The sequence below is a fragment of the Microplitis mediator genome, chromosome 2, assembly GCF_029852145.1.
Source record: "Microplitis mediator isolate UGA2020A chromosome 2, iyMicMedi2.1, whole genome shotgun sequence".
NCBI classification, from domain to species: domain Eukaryota; kingdom Metazoa; phylum Arthropoda; class Insecta; order Hymenoptera; family Braconidae; genus Microplitis; species Microplitis mediator.
The window spans coordinates 17553258-17571547 of record NC_079970.1 but is presented as its reverse complement, the minus strand read 5'-3'; the positions used below and the strand labels follow the sequence as shown (position 1 = coordinate 17571547).

Sequence of the window (18290 nt, the reverse complement as noted above, 5' to 3'; positions counted from 1 at the left end):
AAGGTAGCGGTCACTGTAATGAATCACGATGTTTAAAACTGAAAAATATCTACCTCACAATGTCAGTAGCTATAATTATATATTTATAAATAATAAAACAATCATTTATATAAAATATCCTAGATAAAGATCTTTATTAACACAAATCATTACAAACTGTTATTGTTTTGCAATTTTGTTTCTATTGTAACATGTGTTTATTGCGTTCATTTATTTTTATCATCATAATCTTTTGCATTAAATTATTACTTTATTTTAATTACTAACCATTATGCGAACGTACTGTGTATTTAATTATTTTCTTTTTTTTTTACAATGTACACGGTTTATATTTAATTTATTTACATGCAATTAATTTATTTATAATGCAGATTCTGTATTAAATTTAAAAAATTTAATTATCAATTCAATTTTGCATTTTTAAATAACAATCGAACATGTTAATAGTTTTTAATTCATTTAATTTTTAAAAGACAAACATTTATGTTGGACAAAACTTTAATTATCATCAATTTTTGAATATAATTTTAAAAATAATTGTAATCACTAATCACAGAAATACTGTATTAAATGGAAAAAATTATTAATTTTATTAATAATTTATTTTTAATTATGATCTTCGAGTATCACAGAAGTGCTCTCAGTCAAATTTTAAAACAAAAAGACAAAAGATAATTTTATGACAATTATTTAAAAATTAAAATAACATTTTAATTAATTAATCAATTATGACCAAGTCAAGAGTATTCATTTTTTATTTTAAATAAAAAAAATATCAAATACGACAAATACTATTTTTTTTTTTTTAAATTAATAATAAACGTTATCATATACTTCGAAGACTTTATAATCACGTAGATATGTTATTAATCCACAAATATTTAAGACAGATATTAAATATCGACATAAAATTTTAAACATTATTCAAAAACATCAATTTTTTTTTTTTATAAAAAAATCACCAATAATTTAGAGGTATAAAAATTATATTAATTCAAAAAATATTAAATTTATCAATTGAAAACATTAAAATACTACTCGTTAACAAATTAACAATTAAATTTATATCAATTATCCTTCTGCATCATTGAAAATTCACTTGAATTCGTGTCATCATTTAATTTATTTAATTTAATATATATAAAAAAAAAGGAAAAAAAATTTATTTAATAGAATAGAATCCGCAACATTTACGTAACCAACAAATAGTCTTCAATGTAATAAAGATATTTACATAATATATATTATTAATATTAATAATCGGCTCATTTTATTAGCACTTATGGCTTTAGCCTTTGGTGTTAAATATTTAATCTTAATAGCTTATCAATATTAATAAATCAATAATTATTTTTGATCCTGATTTTTTATCATAAAAATGCCCTTAGATTATTTTAAACCGGGTCCGCGACTATGAGACCATACAGATCCTAAACAAATTCATTCTCTTTGGTATCCAATGGCCGTAATCTCTTTATTTGTTTTGTTTATTAATTAATCACCGAAAAAAAATAACCACGATTAATAAAAAATTTTGATTAACCGGCAGTGAATAAACAGGCAAATATTAAAATAATAATAAATATTATTATTATGTTGTTGAATGATCCCATTGTGGTGACCATTGAGGCGAGGGTCAATTACTGCTTGAAGGAGGCGCAGCGTATCGTGTTCGTGGATCTGTATCACCATCACATATATATTTACCTATTTAAAAGTAAATATATTATTTATAAATTTTATTCGTTTATTTAGTTAATAAAAAAGTTTAATAAAATTAAAATAAATTGGTAGTGTGACGTTAGTTAAATTAAACTCACCCGAAACAAATCGACGCTTAACCAAACTCAATCTATATCCTGGGCCAACTAATTCAAATTCAACTCCAGACAGAGTTGTACCTTCGCAATTAAATTGGGTGAATATAGTTCCCTGAGTGCCAGGACCACGATCAATTTCAACTCGTGCTTTTAATGATCCTACACCATTGGCTTCGCTGTGCTGTGAGAGCTCTGTGAATTTCCACAGTAAACGATTTGTGTCTGGTAACCATTGAGCTGAGGGTTTACTGTGCATACTCTTGAACCCTCCGTCAATTGGTGCTGCTACATGAAGATTTAATAGTGGACTTGGTGATGCCATTGCACGGCTATTGTATTTATAGTCAATCTAAAACAATATATAGTAAAGTCAATACGTGTATCTTAATATTTTTTAATTTGTTTTTATACTTTAAATTTTAATTACGTCAAACTAGATGTGAAAACTATAAAAGATTGATTCAATAGTAATGTATCTACACAGAAAATTTATTTACAACAATATTTAGCATAATAAAAATGTCTATCAAGTTCATCTTGACAAGGCGCTGAATTCAGATAATTAATAATACAGGTCTACAAAAAAAAAAAGTGGTGTGTGCTGGGTGTCAAACTATGAGTTTCTGGCGTATTTTTTCCCGCTGAACATGAATCTGAAGTCTAAATTGGGGGCCAGAGTGCAAGTATTCAAGAAAAACCCAAAACAACCGATAAAAATCACGATTTAGTAATTTTTTCTGCATGATATTATTAATATTAATAATTATAATTATTAAAATATCAATAATAAAGTCCATTTTTATTAAATGTTAAAATAAACAAATTAATCCTCAAAGTAAAAAATATAAATACTGAACAGGAGTAAGATGGTAAATAAGCGAAAAAAATTTTTATTCAAAAAAATAATTAATAAATTTATGAAATATTTGACTAGATAAAAAATTACAAGAAATCATAATTCCTGAAGTGGCAATATTATCCCTTGTATTTTTATTTATAGTCGTCCTGAAAAAAAGTTTGGGATTTTTTCCCACCATTATTCTTTCTCGCTTTATTAAAACATTCTGAAAAAGTTATTCTGTGCATGCGCAAATCTAAATATTGTGGTAAGGCAAAATCCGAAACTTTCTATGGGACGACTGATCAAATGTTAACGTAAAGTCCTTACTACTTAAATTCAGCGCCGAGTCAAAGTAAATTTTTCATACATTGTTATTAAACACGATAAATGATAACTTTTTTTTTGCATAGATTATCCGCGAAAATTTTTAGTTGTCAAAATAGAACGTCGTAAAATGAATCTTACATAGAATTTTGGTGTAGAGACATAAATTTTTTGAGATGCTGAGATATCGATAAATTCGGTGTAAAGGACTACACTCGTTATGATATAAATTTTTTTTTTTAGTAAAAAATTTAATTACCTATTAAATTATTTATATATATTTTTGTCAAATTTGTATTAATTTACCCTCTTATTAGTAAAATTTAAAAATGCAATCACTACTCCTAAATTTTTGAAGGGGTCGTTTAAAAAATACGCTTGTACTTATGGGGCAGGAAGGGGTGTCAGTTACTGTGACAAGATGTGATAGGGGGGGGGGGGGGCTGAGGAAACGTGACGTTCGCAGCTCATCAAACAATTATGGAAAATTTTTCTCTCGGTTTAGAAAAAAACTTTTTTTTTTGTTACGATAGAAAGTCAATCGTTTCATGTTTGTAAATATATAAATATTTCTATGTATATTTTTTCGTTATATTGGGCAGGGGTCTATCATTTGTGACGCCATATTGATAGAGGATCGCAGAAAATGTGACATAGCGTGACGAAAGGGGGGGGGGGGTCTAAAAAGGTAAAATTTTGCGTGACGTATTTTATGAACGGCGCCTAATTAAGACTTCATTATTTAAAATAGTTTATTTAGTATAACTCAATTCGATTATTTTTAAGTAAATATTTCAGTTTACACATTATACTTTATGGTTATATTAAACCAAGTAACCGGTCAATATATCCTTGGCCTAAATATTCCCGCAAAATGTGAAAAATTTATGTAGTTAATTTTATGCTAATAATGATTATGGATAAAATAAACTATTTATAAGTTTTATAGAGGGAATACTTTTACAAAGATATATTGATTTGTAATTAATAAAACATACCTTTAAATCAGTGTGAGTTGGTTCACATTTCCAATAGGCAACGAGCTGAAATGGACATGATGCCGCGCCTTCTTTAGCCTTAATTTGATATTTAAGTATATCAACATTAAAATATGATGCTGTTGGGTTTTGTTCGGCTTGACGACGTAATAATGTTGTTAAGGCACTCATATTAAAGTCAAATATTGTTGTTTCTGATGTTGTCTGTGTAGCATCTCTATTTAAAAATGAATAATTAGTAATCGTTATAATTATTAATAACTAAATAAATAAATAAATATAAACATACATGCTGACAAGTTGAGAATTAGGAACAAGTCTTTCTAGTCTATTAGTATTTCTCATTCTAAATGTTAATTTTGCTGGACTTGGATTATTAGCAAGTACAGCGACAATACCAGCAGGAAATGAAAGCATCATATCACCGTTTAGTTTGACCTGACAGCGTGTCTCATCGGTACCACGGAAATACGAATGAACAATTTCATGAAAAGCTACAGCAAGTGGTATTGTATCAGCAAGACCAATTGTCAGTGGAGAAGGACCGCGTGATGAACCAACGCCAACTCCAGCAGTACGAAATTCAAGACTTGCAACGCTATCAGCTCGTGATATCGTTGCTGGAGACATTCTCCCACGTGGCCCGCCTTCACTGCGACGTGATGGAGGCCGTGGGATTATTATCGAACCCGTTGGTGTTGATGATGCTGATTGTTTGGGTGGCAATGCTGGCGTTATGTCACCTACTTCGGAGAATAAATCTCCTTCTATATCATGAATAATAAAATAATTTATCAGTAAATTATTATTAGAGCAGTGATAAATATAACATGGATTTATAGAAGGATTAATTACCTGGAAAACGTGTGTGAGATTGAATAGGAGGCGCTGATTGCGGAGGCGCAGGTTGTGGAACCGGTGATGTCGAAAGCGGAGGTGGACTCTGCAATGGTGCGTAAGGATGACTTGCCGTAGGTGTTGATGCACTGGACGGCGTACTACTAGGATTAAAAAGATTTAGACCGAGTAAGTCTGAACTTGGTTTGCCTCCTAACTGCTGTGATACTGACTGGGAACGTTTCATATGATGATCTGAGTCATTATTTGATCCTCTTCGACCCTATAATTAATCATTTTCATTAAAAGTATTATAAGAACTTTTCATTTGAGATTTTCGCAGAAATTTATTCTTTATTTCTGTTGTAAGTTTAGAAGAATTATAAAAAAATTAGCTATGCAAATTAGATAATATTTTGTAGTGATTTTAATTACGAATAAAATTCCGTGGGAAATTTAAAGATGGGGCAATAATTCAATTTCTTATATTGACGTCAAAATATGGGGTGGAAAAATACTCTAATCATAGCTCATGTTCGATTCGCGCTCGGGTCACTATAAAATCGATATTTTTAATAATAAAAAAGTAAATAATTTGCTTAACGACTGCGAACCTGCGTTCGAATCACTTATTTGCTTGTTGTTTTTTGTTTGTAAATTATAATATAGAATTTTTTAAATGTTTCAGAATAAAAATATTTAAAAAAATATATATACACTAGCGTAGAAACTTTAGATCGAAGTTTACTTAATATAAATTAAATATTTACATATTTTATAAAAACTTATTCGATTGATTTATGAAAACTTTTCTTGAACAATAATAATAAAAAAAAAGTTTGTATTAAATTTTTATAAGTTAATTTAGTTTTATTCCCATGGGTACTTGACTAGTGGATCTCAGTTTGAATAAAAATAATTCATAAATTTTACCGTTGGAGCTGGTGATAATGAAAGATTTTCAACAGTTGCACGTAACTCATCAACACTAGCACTCATTGGTGCTCCACCATTACTCAATGGTTTTATTTCCACCCTTATTTTACGTTCTCTCTCGTCATCAGATTCAGTATCAGAACTTGAATAAAATCCTTTTTCATTTTCCCAAGGATCTGGTTTAGGACGAATACAATAACCATCTTCGTCTACCTCAGGTGTCGGAGTTTCTGATTTTCTACTTTCATCTTTTTCTTCCCTATTAACAAATAAAAATAAAAAGACAATAATTAATAAATTTATATACAAGTTTAACAGCACGCCCAGTGCATTACTATCAAGTACATTTAAAAAAATCAATAAATTTAATTATTTATATTTAAATTAAAGCTATAGAGGATTAATTTATATTTATACTTATTGATTATTGTTATTATATATTATAATTATTATAATGTGTAACTCTTTAATTTGTTGCACTGGGTCTGCTGATAATTTAAATACTGACAGGTCTGACTTTTCTTCTTTGTTACTGTTTGTATCCACAGAATCCTTTTTCTTCTTAGCTTTTTTTTCTTTTCGTTTTTCACGTCTGCTACGAAGAAACCCTGTTAATTTATTTAAAATATTATTAGTAAAATTATTTCATAAAAATAATTATTAATTAAAATAAAGAAAATAATAAAAGATAGTTGTAAAACCATTAAGTATTGCAATCAATTGAAACCATAGTAAAAAACCAACGAGTTCGGTAAGAGCTGAAAACGTATAACGACTTATTTTTTTTTATATTTATTTTTATTACAATTCAATCGAATCCCAATTCATTCAAATTCCTCACAAACTTCTACTTGCAAATAACATTAAAATAAAATCAAAAAAATTACTAGTATGTATTAGATTTGCATTTTTTTTTTTTTTTTTTTTTAAGATTCCAGATAAGTGCAATGAAATTAATGATTAAAATTATTAGGCTTTCTACTGGCACTAAAGTATTCTATAATGACTAAATTTATTAATACAGAAAAAAAAAAGTCATATACTAATAAATTATTTATAACAAAATAAATTTAAACCATCACCATTTTTTAAGTCAGACGCGAAAAGATTGTGGTAAATTGTTTTTCTAACAAATAAATATTTTAATAAAAAAAAAAAAAACAATAAAAATGTTAAATTTTTAAAATCGAATTTCTTAATTAAAGAAAAAACTATTTAAATAATTATAGATAATAAAAAAAATTCAAGTATGAGACATAAAAAAAACAATTTTTTTTATAAAATAAAATAACATGGATATTTAATCATGCACCATAATTGAAGTTGTTGGAGTAATTTGTAATTAGACGGCTCACCTGAGGCATCCCCGTCAGTAGCCGCCTGTTCTCAACTTTAACGTCCATCTCCCATTATCTTATCTTACATATTTTTATTCAAAAACATTAGAAAATAATAATAATAATAAACTATTAAATAAGTAATTATTAACGTGAAACATGTGCGTACACACAGTGACAGAGATTCATAGCTTTTGATAATTATAAGTAAACTTATTATTTATTTTTTTAAGAGGCAAGACATTGACATTGAACGTTATGTTCTTTAATTAAATTCAAGTCTTACATCTTCTCATACCATTTTAAGATTGATTATATGCTTGCGTTACGTTGTAAAGTGCACACACACTGATGATTAGCACGTATATATTTTTTAAATGTGAAGATATTTTTTAAAATCTAACGTCGAGACATTAATGACATGAATGATTCTAAACGTCGTTAATTATAAGTAATAAATTAACAAACAAAATACCAAAGAATTGTATGTGTGTGTGTTTTTTTTTATTGTAACGATAAATAATATTATAATCAAGTTATAAATAATTTAATGAAGAAATTATTTTACTTTTTGTAGTTAAAACATTTGACCCTTATAAAAACCCGTAATTATTGTTAGAAAAACAATTTAAGTTACTTGTAAATAATAAATAAAATTTTGAATATTTAATTTTTTAGTATTAAGTGTATAATCTACAAGCATTTGTTGTTAGTAATGACTGATAATTAAGTTAGAAATTAATGTTATTAATAATAATAACAAAATAAAAGCGTTAGATATTTAAAATAATATTTCCTAAGGCATTATGATAGTGCTTTGGTGTTTTACATGTTTATGTATAAAATCCGGAATCAAAAGCCTGTGACAAAGCGTTTCCAACAAAGACAGACAGACAGACAGATAGACAGAGAGGCAGATCACCTTTTATATATTATACCATCGGCTATTTTATTTAGCCTATAAATTATAATAGGCAGTGGCTAATAATTACCTAGTATAATTAGCAGAAATTAAAGCCGTAAATATACAATAAATTCTATTTTATTTATATATATATGTATCGGAAAATGTTATGTTAGCATTGAGATGAATATAAAGGCAGAATAAAAATTAAAAAAAAAAAAAAAAGATTCAATGTTGAAGCAAAAATTAAATTATCGTTAATTAAAATTACGTGATTTAATATCCGTGTGAACATATAAATTTTCTAAAAGCTTGAGCATTAATAGAACAGCTACATCTGCATCTAATTTTGTTGATCAATAGATTACTTGTATGAAAATGTTTATAAATAGTTAATAGTCAATAGTAGATTGTTAACATCAGTAGGAAAATAAAAAGACTAAAAAAAATAGTCAGTTGTAGCTGTTTTATGGAATGGATTTAAATAAAGTTTTACGTGGACAAAGGTAAATGATTAAAGCAGTTACATTTAGATCCTCTGAGAGGGTTCCTGGAGATGCTGGAAGGTGGATTGTCACCTTGAGGAGTGACAGGTGCCGAACCGGAACCTGCTTGCCTCTGCCTCTCTGAAACAATCACTCATCGCTCATATTTTTCAATCCGCGTCGCGATCTCTACTTTATATTTTTTTTCTTTTATCAATTATTATGTATATTGTATTGTTTTATTATTTATATTGTCAATTTTTATAATATATTCAACTCGGCGAATAAAATTTGTTTAGTGTTAAAAACAATCGTGATACACGTACAAACGACACGCCTGAATTTCTATTTAAATTCCAAGTATTTGATTAATTCGATCGTGCTGGACTATCTATAAGCCATTCAAAGTGCCTTCGGCATTCACCCGCACCTTGATTAAATATACACACATACCTACACACATATATGCATACATATACATGTTAAACAGTATATGTATGGAAAAACTATTGATACTTTTAAATTAATTTAATAAACATCTAAAGTTTGTCATTCAATTTTAAATTAAATACTGTGCGCTCATATTCCGTATTCTCTTTCTCTCTTTTTTTTATTGAATAATATCGATTAAAACGGGGAAAAAATATACGCTCGTATATCATCTTTCTTCAGCAGCTAATGACGCACATAATAGCATAATGACGAGACCACAAAAGCATAATGATTATAATAATTAAAAAAATAAACAAACAATAAATGACTTTGAGTAGCTTTTTCCGGGTGTTTAAAATAATAATTACACTCATAAATAAATTATTAAATGTTGTGCTAAAATGAAATAAGTCTAAGTTTAAAAAAAAATCATCGAATACTTTGCCTCAAGACAAAAAAATTACTTCCAAGTATTTATCTTAAAGCCAGATGTTAAATGATGACAAGGTCAAGTGTTAAAAGATATCAATAAATTTAAAGCATTACACGTTAAAAGTTTAAGCGATAATGTTAAGTAATAAATAATACATAAAAATGAGTTATTTAATGTTTAAAATAATAATTTTGTATCGAGGCAAGTGTGAAGGGGACGCGTTAAAAATAATTTTGTTTTAATTTCGTTTTTCGTAGACCTACCCTGGGAGTTGGACATAAACAGGTTGAGAAGCGAGGTGGTACGACGTGAGCCTTTGGTTGTAGGGTCTTTGTCAGTATTCTTATCTTTAATCTTGTATTTTTTATTATTATCTTTAATATCCTTTTCGTGATTATATTCTATAGCAATGTCCCCATGATAATCACCACCCACCACAACCTTAGCCGTCTGACTTTGGTTTTTCTTAGTTGTGTTGTATTGTTGTTTGTTACCAGCAACTCCTGTTTCTCCATTAGTTCCTTTAGAACTTGGTGGTTCCTTTATAGCTGTTGCTGTTGTAGGATCAGCAGTTCCACCACCACCGCTCCCGATACTTCCGATAACACTACCACCACCACTGCCTCCACCCTCGACTTGGTGCGTTGAATTAGCCATTTCTGCAAGACTTGTCATCACTTCATCGTACTCGATCACCCCTGATGCATTTACAATTATTTAATTACGTCTTACAATACCGCCATCATCCACGTTATTGTTGTTGATTTAATTCAATATAATTTGTTTTAGTTAAATATTGTTGTTGCTTATTTAAATACCTGGTCTTTCGAATCCTGTGTATTTAGATTGAACAAACTGCTCCAACAGTTTATCTACTGTCATATCCAGACACTGTCGTTTAAAGTCAATATGAACTTGACCAACTTGCTCATGATTTGTTTGAAGAACATCGGCATATGTATTTAAAAATTCTTTCATTTGACGTAAATGTGTTTCTTCAACGTCTTGAAATCTCTATTAATAAAAAATTATTTATTAAATACTCGGATTAATTTTAAACAAATTATAATAGTAATAATAATAATAAATTTACCCGGCATGCCTGAGTCATTTTAGTTTCAAAATCATTTCTGATAACCGTATATTTATCTACAAGTACTTTATAATCATCTTGAGCTTTTTTAAACTTAGCCTCGGATTTTTCGAGTTCACGCTGGCTCGCATTATCCTTTCGCAACTTCTCCAACTCGAGCCCTTTTTGCTGACACATGTCCTTAGCTTTTTGTAGTGTCACCGTGATACTCTGTATATTCTGAACGACCTCGAGGGTCGATGACTCTTCCTCTTTTACCTGAAATACATCATCTTATAACTACACATCTATACAATAGTCAACTTTTTTTTTTAACGACAGTTTCAACTTTTAAAGTTTTTTTTTTTTCAACATATAGTACGGATGAGTGGGCGTATACTGATAAGCGTGTGTGCGATAAGAGTGAATAGGTTTATCTTGAACCCAGGAACTGTGTTTTAAGAGATATTTAAATATCTATTGATGTTTATGAGTTTATAAAAACATACTTACAGTCTTGTGCCTTTTGTGTAGCTCATCAGCATACTTAGAAACATCTTTTATTAACTCGGATACCCGCTGTGCCATCTGTAAATGCAGGCTGGCTAACTTTTCTGCAGCTCCACGTAATGCTGCCCATACTGGTGCAAATGTGCCCTGTATACTACTACTATTACTTGCTTGCTTAGCAACTTTACTCAATAATTTATAATTATTCTCTTCAATTGCCGACCGCTCTCGAAGAAAATCTGCAAGCTCTTTACTCGCCACCACTCCATGCTTCATATTATGATACAACACATCAAATCCATTATTCTTTTCACCCTAAAAATAATAATAATAATAATAGTAATAATAATAATAATAATAATCGTATTTATTTAGCGTATTGCTAGTTTAAATACATTAATTTTTAACAACTATAAAGACATTTGAATAACATAGTTTTAAAAATGATCTTTTACATATTGTTTTAATGTTCTTCTAAGACTTGATAATGTTTTTTCTTGTTTAATGCTCTCAGGAAGATTATTGTACCAATTGCACCCTGTATACAGTATACTTTTCGGAGCTGTATTTGTTCTCGTATGTTTTATATTAATACAATTACTATTCCTAGTATTATAATTATGTTTATATTTTACTAGTTCAATGCAGTTAGTTAAATAAGAAGGTGTGAGATTGTTTAACATTTTAAGTACAAAAATGCACAAAAATACACCATTCGCTGATTGATAGCCATCCAACCTAAGGCATCCAACATATCTCGTATACTAGTATATTTGCTAACACCAAGCACTAATCTCATGACTCTATTCTGTACTATTTGCATTCTTTTCACTTGTTCCTTATTGTAATTTAAAATCAAAGTACTGCAGTATTCCAAATAAGGAGAGATGGTAGATTTATATATAATGTTTTGAGTGTAACTAGTAACTGAGTTATTTAATAATAAAAATAATAGCAAGTAACAAATTTCTGTGGTTTTTCGTTGATGTAAAAAGTTGCTTAATTATTTGTATTTATTTATTGGTTTTGATTAATAACTTATGAGGTTTAATAATTAGATCATCAATTTTTTTTAAAGAAGCCTTAGGATAGTTCAAGCGATGTATCAAGTATTAAACGTAATATACTACGCAGTAGATGATTATTATTGAAGTAAAGGGGGGATGAGTGTGTAGTGATTTCAGTGGGTGGTTAAATGATCGAGATTGTTTTAGCAAACTTTTGGAGGTCATGTTTAATTATAATCATGTAATCTTACTCCTTTAGAATTTACTTAATCATAAATATATATTTACTATTTTCTTATCAAGTTCAACTTATTTATTTATGGGTATAAAAAAATAAACAAAATTTTAATTAATTTTTTAAGATATATAATTTATAAAAAAAAAATAAAAGATTAAAATAATTATGTAAAGCAAAAAGTAATTTTTTTATTTAAAAATATATGAAGATTATAATTATACATAGAATATTCTTTAAATAATGATTTTTATTGAACATTGTAACTACACAATTACGAAATTAAATATAATGTAATTAAATTAAAGAATCTAATAACATAAATTAAATTTTTTTAAGATACTTTTAATTGATTCTATAAAATATCTAATGACTGAAACAATAAAAACAATTTTATTTTTGTAATTCATTCTTAAAATCAATTTCATCTAATAAAAAAGACAATTGTACAACTCTATTATACAGCAGACTGTGACGCACAAGGTATATAATATCACGGGGTATGATTGATAAAGAATTCAAGAGACAAGCATCCAGACGACGACGGTAGAGTCACATAGCACACACTTCGTTGGAGTACAGTGTGTAATATATAAGCAAGAAGTAGCCTCATAAGTATAAATTTCTTTCAACTCGTACTCTTTATTTTATTTTATTTTTTTTTTTCTTTCTTTTTACACACTCCTTTACATTTTTTACTTTCATTTTACATTATACTCAATCCTTTTATCCATGATTTACAGGTCTTACCCTCCCTATTCGCTAAAAACCCATAATAATACCAACTCGAAAAGTAACTTTGTGCGCTCGTCAACCTCATGGTTTTTCTTTCAAGACCAATAGAAGGTCAACTGGCTTAACCGGTTTCCACGGCTTTTCTTCGTCTTTTTCATCGTCATCATCATCATCATCATCATCATTATCATCATCATTATCATAGTTTGAAAAAATCAAAAACAATTTTAATAATTTCTAACATTTATTTTTTTATTTTTCTACTTTAAACTCAAAGGAAGCACAAATAATCAATTATTAGCGGTTAAATTTGCCTCATTTATTCAACAGGCTCTAAATTGAAGCTTTGCTGATGAAAAAAAATTCTCAAGGCCTCTCAAGAAAATAATTTACAAAAAAGAAATATTATTATCCAATTATGTGAAAAAAAATTATTAAAAGTAATGATGTTTTACTTTTTTACAAACACTCGAGTTATTTGTAACAGAAATGACAAGTTGTCAAGAAACTTGAAATATATTAAAGCCATTTAGTTTTTTACGTTAGACAGCCTACTAATAGTTTTTTAATGTACTTTATATTATGCTTATATCTGTTATTATCCAATTCTTTGTTTTCACACAACATTTAATGCGTAATTGTTTGCAAATTGTCGCATCAACGACAATAGATTGTCATTAATCTCATTATTATTTTTCACATGTAAAAATACAGTCGTCTTGTTAAATTTTTTTCAGTGTTGTATTTAAATACTTTATTAGTATTTTACGTACACGGAAAAAAATTTACTGTTGCTGCAATAGGAGGCATTCATGTTGCAGCAACAGGAAAAAATCCTGTTGTAGCAACATGATTTTTCTCCAGCTGCAACAGGAGACAGCCATGTTGCAGCATCAGGAAAAAATCCTGTTGCAGCAACAGGATTAATACTGTTGTTGCGACTTAATAGTAAAATATAGTTACACGGTAAAAAATGTTGTGTTATTGCGTCAAAAAACTTAGTGTTACAAATTTTTGTGTTAAATATTTAACACTTTTATGTGTATATTTAAGATGTATTCTGTTAACTCAACCCAAAAAAGTGTTAAATATTTAACACAAAAAATTGTAACACTAAGTTTTTTGACGCAATGACACAACATTTTTTACCGTGTAACTATATTTTACTATTAAGTCGCAACAACATTATTAATCCTATTGCTACAACAGGATTTTTTCCTGATGCTGCAACATGGCTGTCTCCTGTTGCAACTGGAGGAAAATCCTGCCGCTGCAACAAGATTTTTTCCTGTTGCTGCAACATGGCTGCCTCCTGTTGCAGCTACAGGAAAATCCATAAAGTATTTTAAATTAATTGTTTTAAATCCTTTTTAATTGTTTTAATTACTTTCCAAGATGAAGTTCTACTTGAACTACTAGTGAAAAAATTTTATAAGCAGTATTTCAATCACTCTTTTAATGAATATATGTATATATAAATACTTTATATTTGTTTAACAGCATTTTTAATGTATGTGAATTAATGTTGAGTACATGTATTTAAATACTAAGACAGTATTTTTTATTAGTACACAGAAAAAAAGGATTTCTCGGCGCGAGAAATGTTTTGCATTATGAATTGAAGTCAAAAATTTTCTTAGCACTAGAAAAAATTTACTCGGTGTAAGAAATTTTTTTTCGCTCCAAGAAAGTTTTTATTTTAAATTTATAATTCAAAAAATTTCTTGGGGCAAGTAAAAATTTTTTTGCGCAATAATAGATTATTATTGCGTATTATTTTATTTAATGCTTTTACCAATTTAATCAATCATTTTTTAATAAATATACAGCATTTTATATGATCACTCAAATGTACCAATTATTGACATGCCACATAATCTCTATGGAGTTAGTAGTTTTCGTGCTGTATCAGAAATGTCAGAACATTTTATTATATTTTTCTCATCCAATATATTGTATCGCAAACTAGAAGTTTATTTCGTAGTGTGTGATATATTGCAAAGATTATATTGAAATATTTATAACTTTTAAAAATGTTTAAGGAAGTTAAATACACAGAAGAAAAGGATTTATTGACGCAAAAAAAGTTATTCGTCCCAAGAAAATTTTCACTTGCCCCAAGAAATTTTCAGCGAAAAAAAAATTGCTTGCGCTAAGGAATTTTTTCTAGTCCTAAAAAAATGTTAGTCTTTAGTTCATAATGCAAAATATTTCTCATAAAATATTAATAATTAGTATCTTGTTTATATTTAGGTACTTTATCTTATTTGTATTTCTATTTAAGAACAGTATTGTTTGCCAGTACATATATCGAAGTAAAATACTTTATTAGTACCAATTTACACAAATATTTATAAATGATATTGAAACGATGAATTTTATGACTGAATTTGTGTTTAAATTACTTCTAAAAAGGTATTCTTTACACGAATATATACATATATATTAGAATAAAAACTATATCAGCAGAATGTTACTTCGGTTCTTTATCATCACCCATTACTCTTTAGTACTCTACTTTTTTTCCCTTCTATTTTAAATTTTACACTTAGTGCACCTGAATAAAAACGTAAAAAAAAAAATAAAATAAAATAAAAACGAAGACCTTTAAGCTATGCAAATGGTCTTTGTTTTACGGATATTTACGTCTGACTTATAGCAGTCAGTATTAAATATACCAAATAAATATATTTCATTTTAATCAAAATCTTAAAGAGACTCACGTGATTCAATTATTAATAAAATTTCTATAATTAATAAAAAAAAAGTAAATATTTGGTCGAAAATGAATGACTTTATCAACGAAATATCTTTCATTTCACAAGTGAAAACAAAAAGTACGATGTTGTTATCAATGTCTCTTTGATATGTTCTTGTGATTATATGTGATAAATTAAAAACAAATACTTAAATATTTAATAGATATAATAATGTTTACTCAAGCGTTTATATCACTTGTTTTTATTCATCATTTGAATATGGCTAAAGTAAGTGCGCACTCGTACATAACGAAAGGATGTTTAAACAAAAAGATTAAAAATATAAAGTGCAATTCAACTTCCTTTAATCTATCATACTAATGTAGCATTAATAATTAAAAATTTTGAAAAAACTTAAATTATTTATTCATTTTATTGATAAATTTTTATTGTTTTCAGCAATTGTTTGAATAATTAAAAATTGTATTGTTTCAAATGAAAAAATTAATTTCTTTTTGAACAAAAGTTCAACACTTAAAAATTTTTAATTAATTCAAACAATTGTTTAAACCTTTGAATAATTTTTTACCATAAATTACAAAGTAAAGTTTATAACTAAAAATTTTAAACATAAACTAAAAAAAAAAACGTGTATGTACATGGTGCAAAAATGGTTATACGTTATAACATTATTCAGTAGTAGTAAGTAGTAACGGTCTAAAAGATGTAACGTATTTACTCACTCTCTCTCTTTTTCTTTCTTTTTTTATCACATAACACCAGTGCCTAGAGAATAACAAGTCTAAGAGAGACGAAATAATAAAAAATAAAAGAGAAGTGAGAGAAAAAGAGAAGGTGAAAGATCGTGAAGAGAAAGGATAAGCCGACAGAGTTTTGGTTGAGAAAGAGAAATAAACAAAAGCGTCGAAGGACACTAACTTCTCCTCCTTGTTTTCCTCCAGACTCAAATCACCTGTCTCTCTTTTCCCGCTTATACATTCGATATAAAATGCCTCCTATGTAATAATGTAATATAACATAATACGTTAAAAATATACATGATGTCTTTCTTTAAATTAACATTCGTAACGATTATATCGATTCATTTGAAATATTATTATCATTATTCAATTGTTTTTTTTATCTACGGCATTCTTATAACCAAACTCATATCTATCACTTTCATTTTCGTCTTATCGTTCAACATACACTATCTAATTACACTACATTATCACATGAATAAAATAAAATAATAAAATAATAATTAGAATTAAATTATAAAACTTACCCAAAAATAATCAGCAAAATCTACAGTCATGATGAGCAATCAGATCATCCTCAGTATTATCATCAATTTTTATTACACTCTCGTTGTTAGTATTTGTTTTTTTTTTTTCTTTTCTTTTCTTTTTTCAAATACAATACCAGCAATAATGACAACTATTATTATTATTAAGGTTTACGCCCGGGAAGTCTTAGGAGTCTCTGATCTAGGTAGTACCGTTGTAATGGGTTTCTATTGTCTGTCATCAAGCAAACCAAGTCATACTGATATATCATGCGATTTAAAATATTCAACTAAATTATTAAACCGGGACAAAAAAAATAATCCATAATCGTAAATGGTACGAGATTGTTTTTTTTTTTTTTTTAAATATATTGAATATTACTTTTCTCCAAATTTATTTAAATTAAAATTTATAAGACACTGAATAGAAAGTAATAATTATAATTTACGTTAGTAATAGTAATTAGAGTTTGATATTAAAAACATAACATAACATAAAATAAATAATTGATAATATTGCACGGCACTGCACCACTGACTGTTATTAAATTTATATAGTTGTAGACTGAAGTAATGTGATATATAGAATGTGATTGAATACGATGACGATGATAATTGGTGATAATACTCTTTGACTCTGGTCTATTGAGTCTAGTGTGTTATGCACATAAAATTTAATATATAGCGAACAAAACGTAGCGGCAACGATGGTGACTCTGCAGAAGCGCGGATAAGAAGGGTCAACTTTAATAACTAGTATGCTCTGTAAGTCCGTAAAGTCCGATGTCTGTGATAGTCTAAAAAGACACGAGACTCGATATTATTCGTAGTAGTATCGCTAAGTTTCCTAGTTTTATGTATATAGATGTTATATAGACTGAGGATGACGTGAGGTTTTACTTTGCCGATCGTTTATTCTCTACTGCTGTATGAAGCTGCTGTTATATTTTACACGACGATTTGTGTTATTTTAGCTCGAAATATTATTACCAGCGACATCTTGACGTTTTACTTTAGAGTTACCATTTTAAAATCGGTTGATAATTTGAATTTTGATGGTTAGGTATTGTAGAGATTTTTATTGTTGGTTGCGCTGCTGCTCACGGGCATAAGCGCAATTTTTGAATTAAATTTTTTTACCGCCATTCATACATGGGACCGATAATGGTTTGAAATTCAATAGAATAGGTATATAGCATAAAAAATGTAGAAACACACGAATAAAATATAATATTTTATAAATCAAATTATTTTGCAAGAGAGAATGAAAAATTATAATTATATTATTAAATAAGTACACACATAAAAATAAAAATTGTGAAAAAATATGGTCAATACTGAATGCAATAATTTTTTTCCATTTTGAAAAATTTTCAATTTTACGGGTGAGAGCCGTG

General features: G+C 27.9%; 1 protein-coding gene across 9 annotated transcripts; it reads right to left on the bottom strand.

Moving 5' to 3' along the window:
• Window positions 1-104: 104 nt before the first annotated feature.
• On the bottom strand, window positions 105-17825 carry LOC130678395 (F-BAR domain only protein 2). 9 transcript variants are annotated; one of them, XM_057485547.1, is made up of 13 exons: window positions 16894-17825; window positions 10933-11244; window positions 10441-10698; window positions 10166-10361; window positions 9611-10045; window positions 8525-8623; window positions 6220-6364; window positions 5754-6015; window positions 4839-5103; window positions 4273-4750; window positions 3984-4200; window positions 1821-2169; window positions 105-1707 (listed from the first exon to the last, which is right to left on the bottom strand). In XM_057485547.1, the coding sequence occupies exons 1-13, from the start codon at window positions 16921-16923 to the stop codon at window positions 1637-1639; spliced, it is 3117 nt and encodes a 1038-aa protein (XP_057341530.1). In that variant the 5' UTR covers window positions 16924-17825; the 3' UTR covers window positions 105-1636. The 9 variants fall into 9 exon arrangements, with proteins under 9 accessions (XP_057341530.1, XP_057341532.1, XP_057341531.1 ...); XM_057485549.1 differs by having other exon boundaries at window positions 6274-6364; XM_057485548.1 differs by having other exon boundaries at window positions 6265-6364; window positions 16894-17824.
• Window positions 17826-18290: the final 465 nt, after the last annotated feature.

Coding starts and splice junctions, on each gene's coding strand:
- LOC130678395 (XM_057485547.1), bottom strand. CDS start 16,923: ATGACTGTAGATTTTGCTGATTATTTTTGG. Junction 2,170..3,983: donor CAACTCACACTGATTTAAAG/GTATGTTTTATT, acceptor ATATTGTTTTAG/ATTGACTATAAATACAATAG. Junction 1,708..1,820: donor TAAGCGTCGATTTGTTTCGG/GTGAGTTTAATT, acceptor ACTTTTAAATAG/GTAAATATATATGTGATGGT.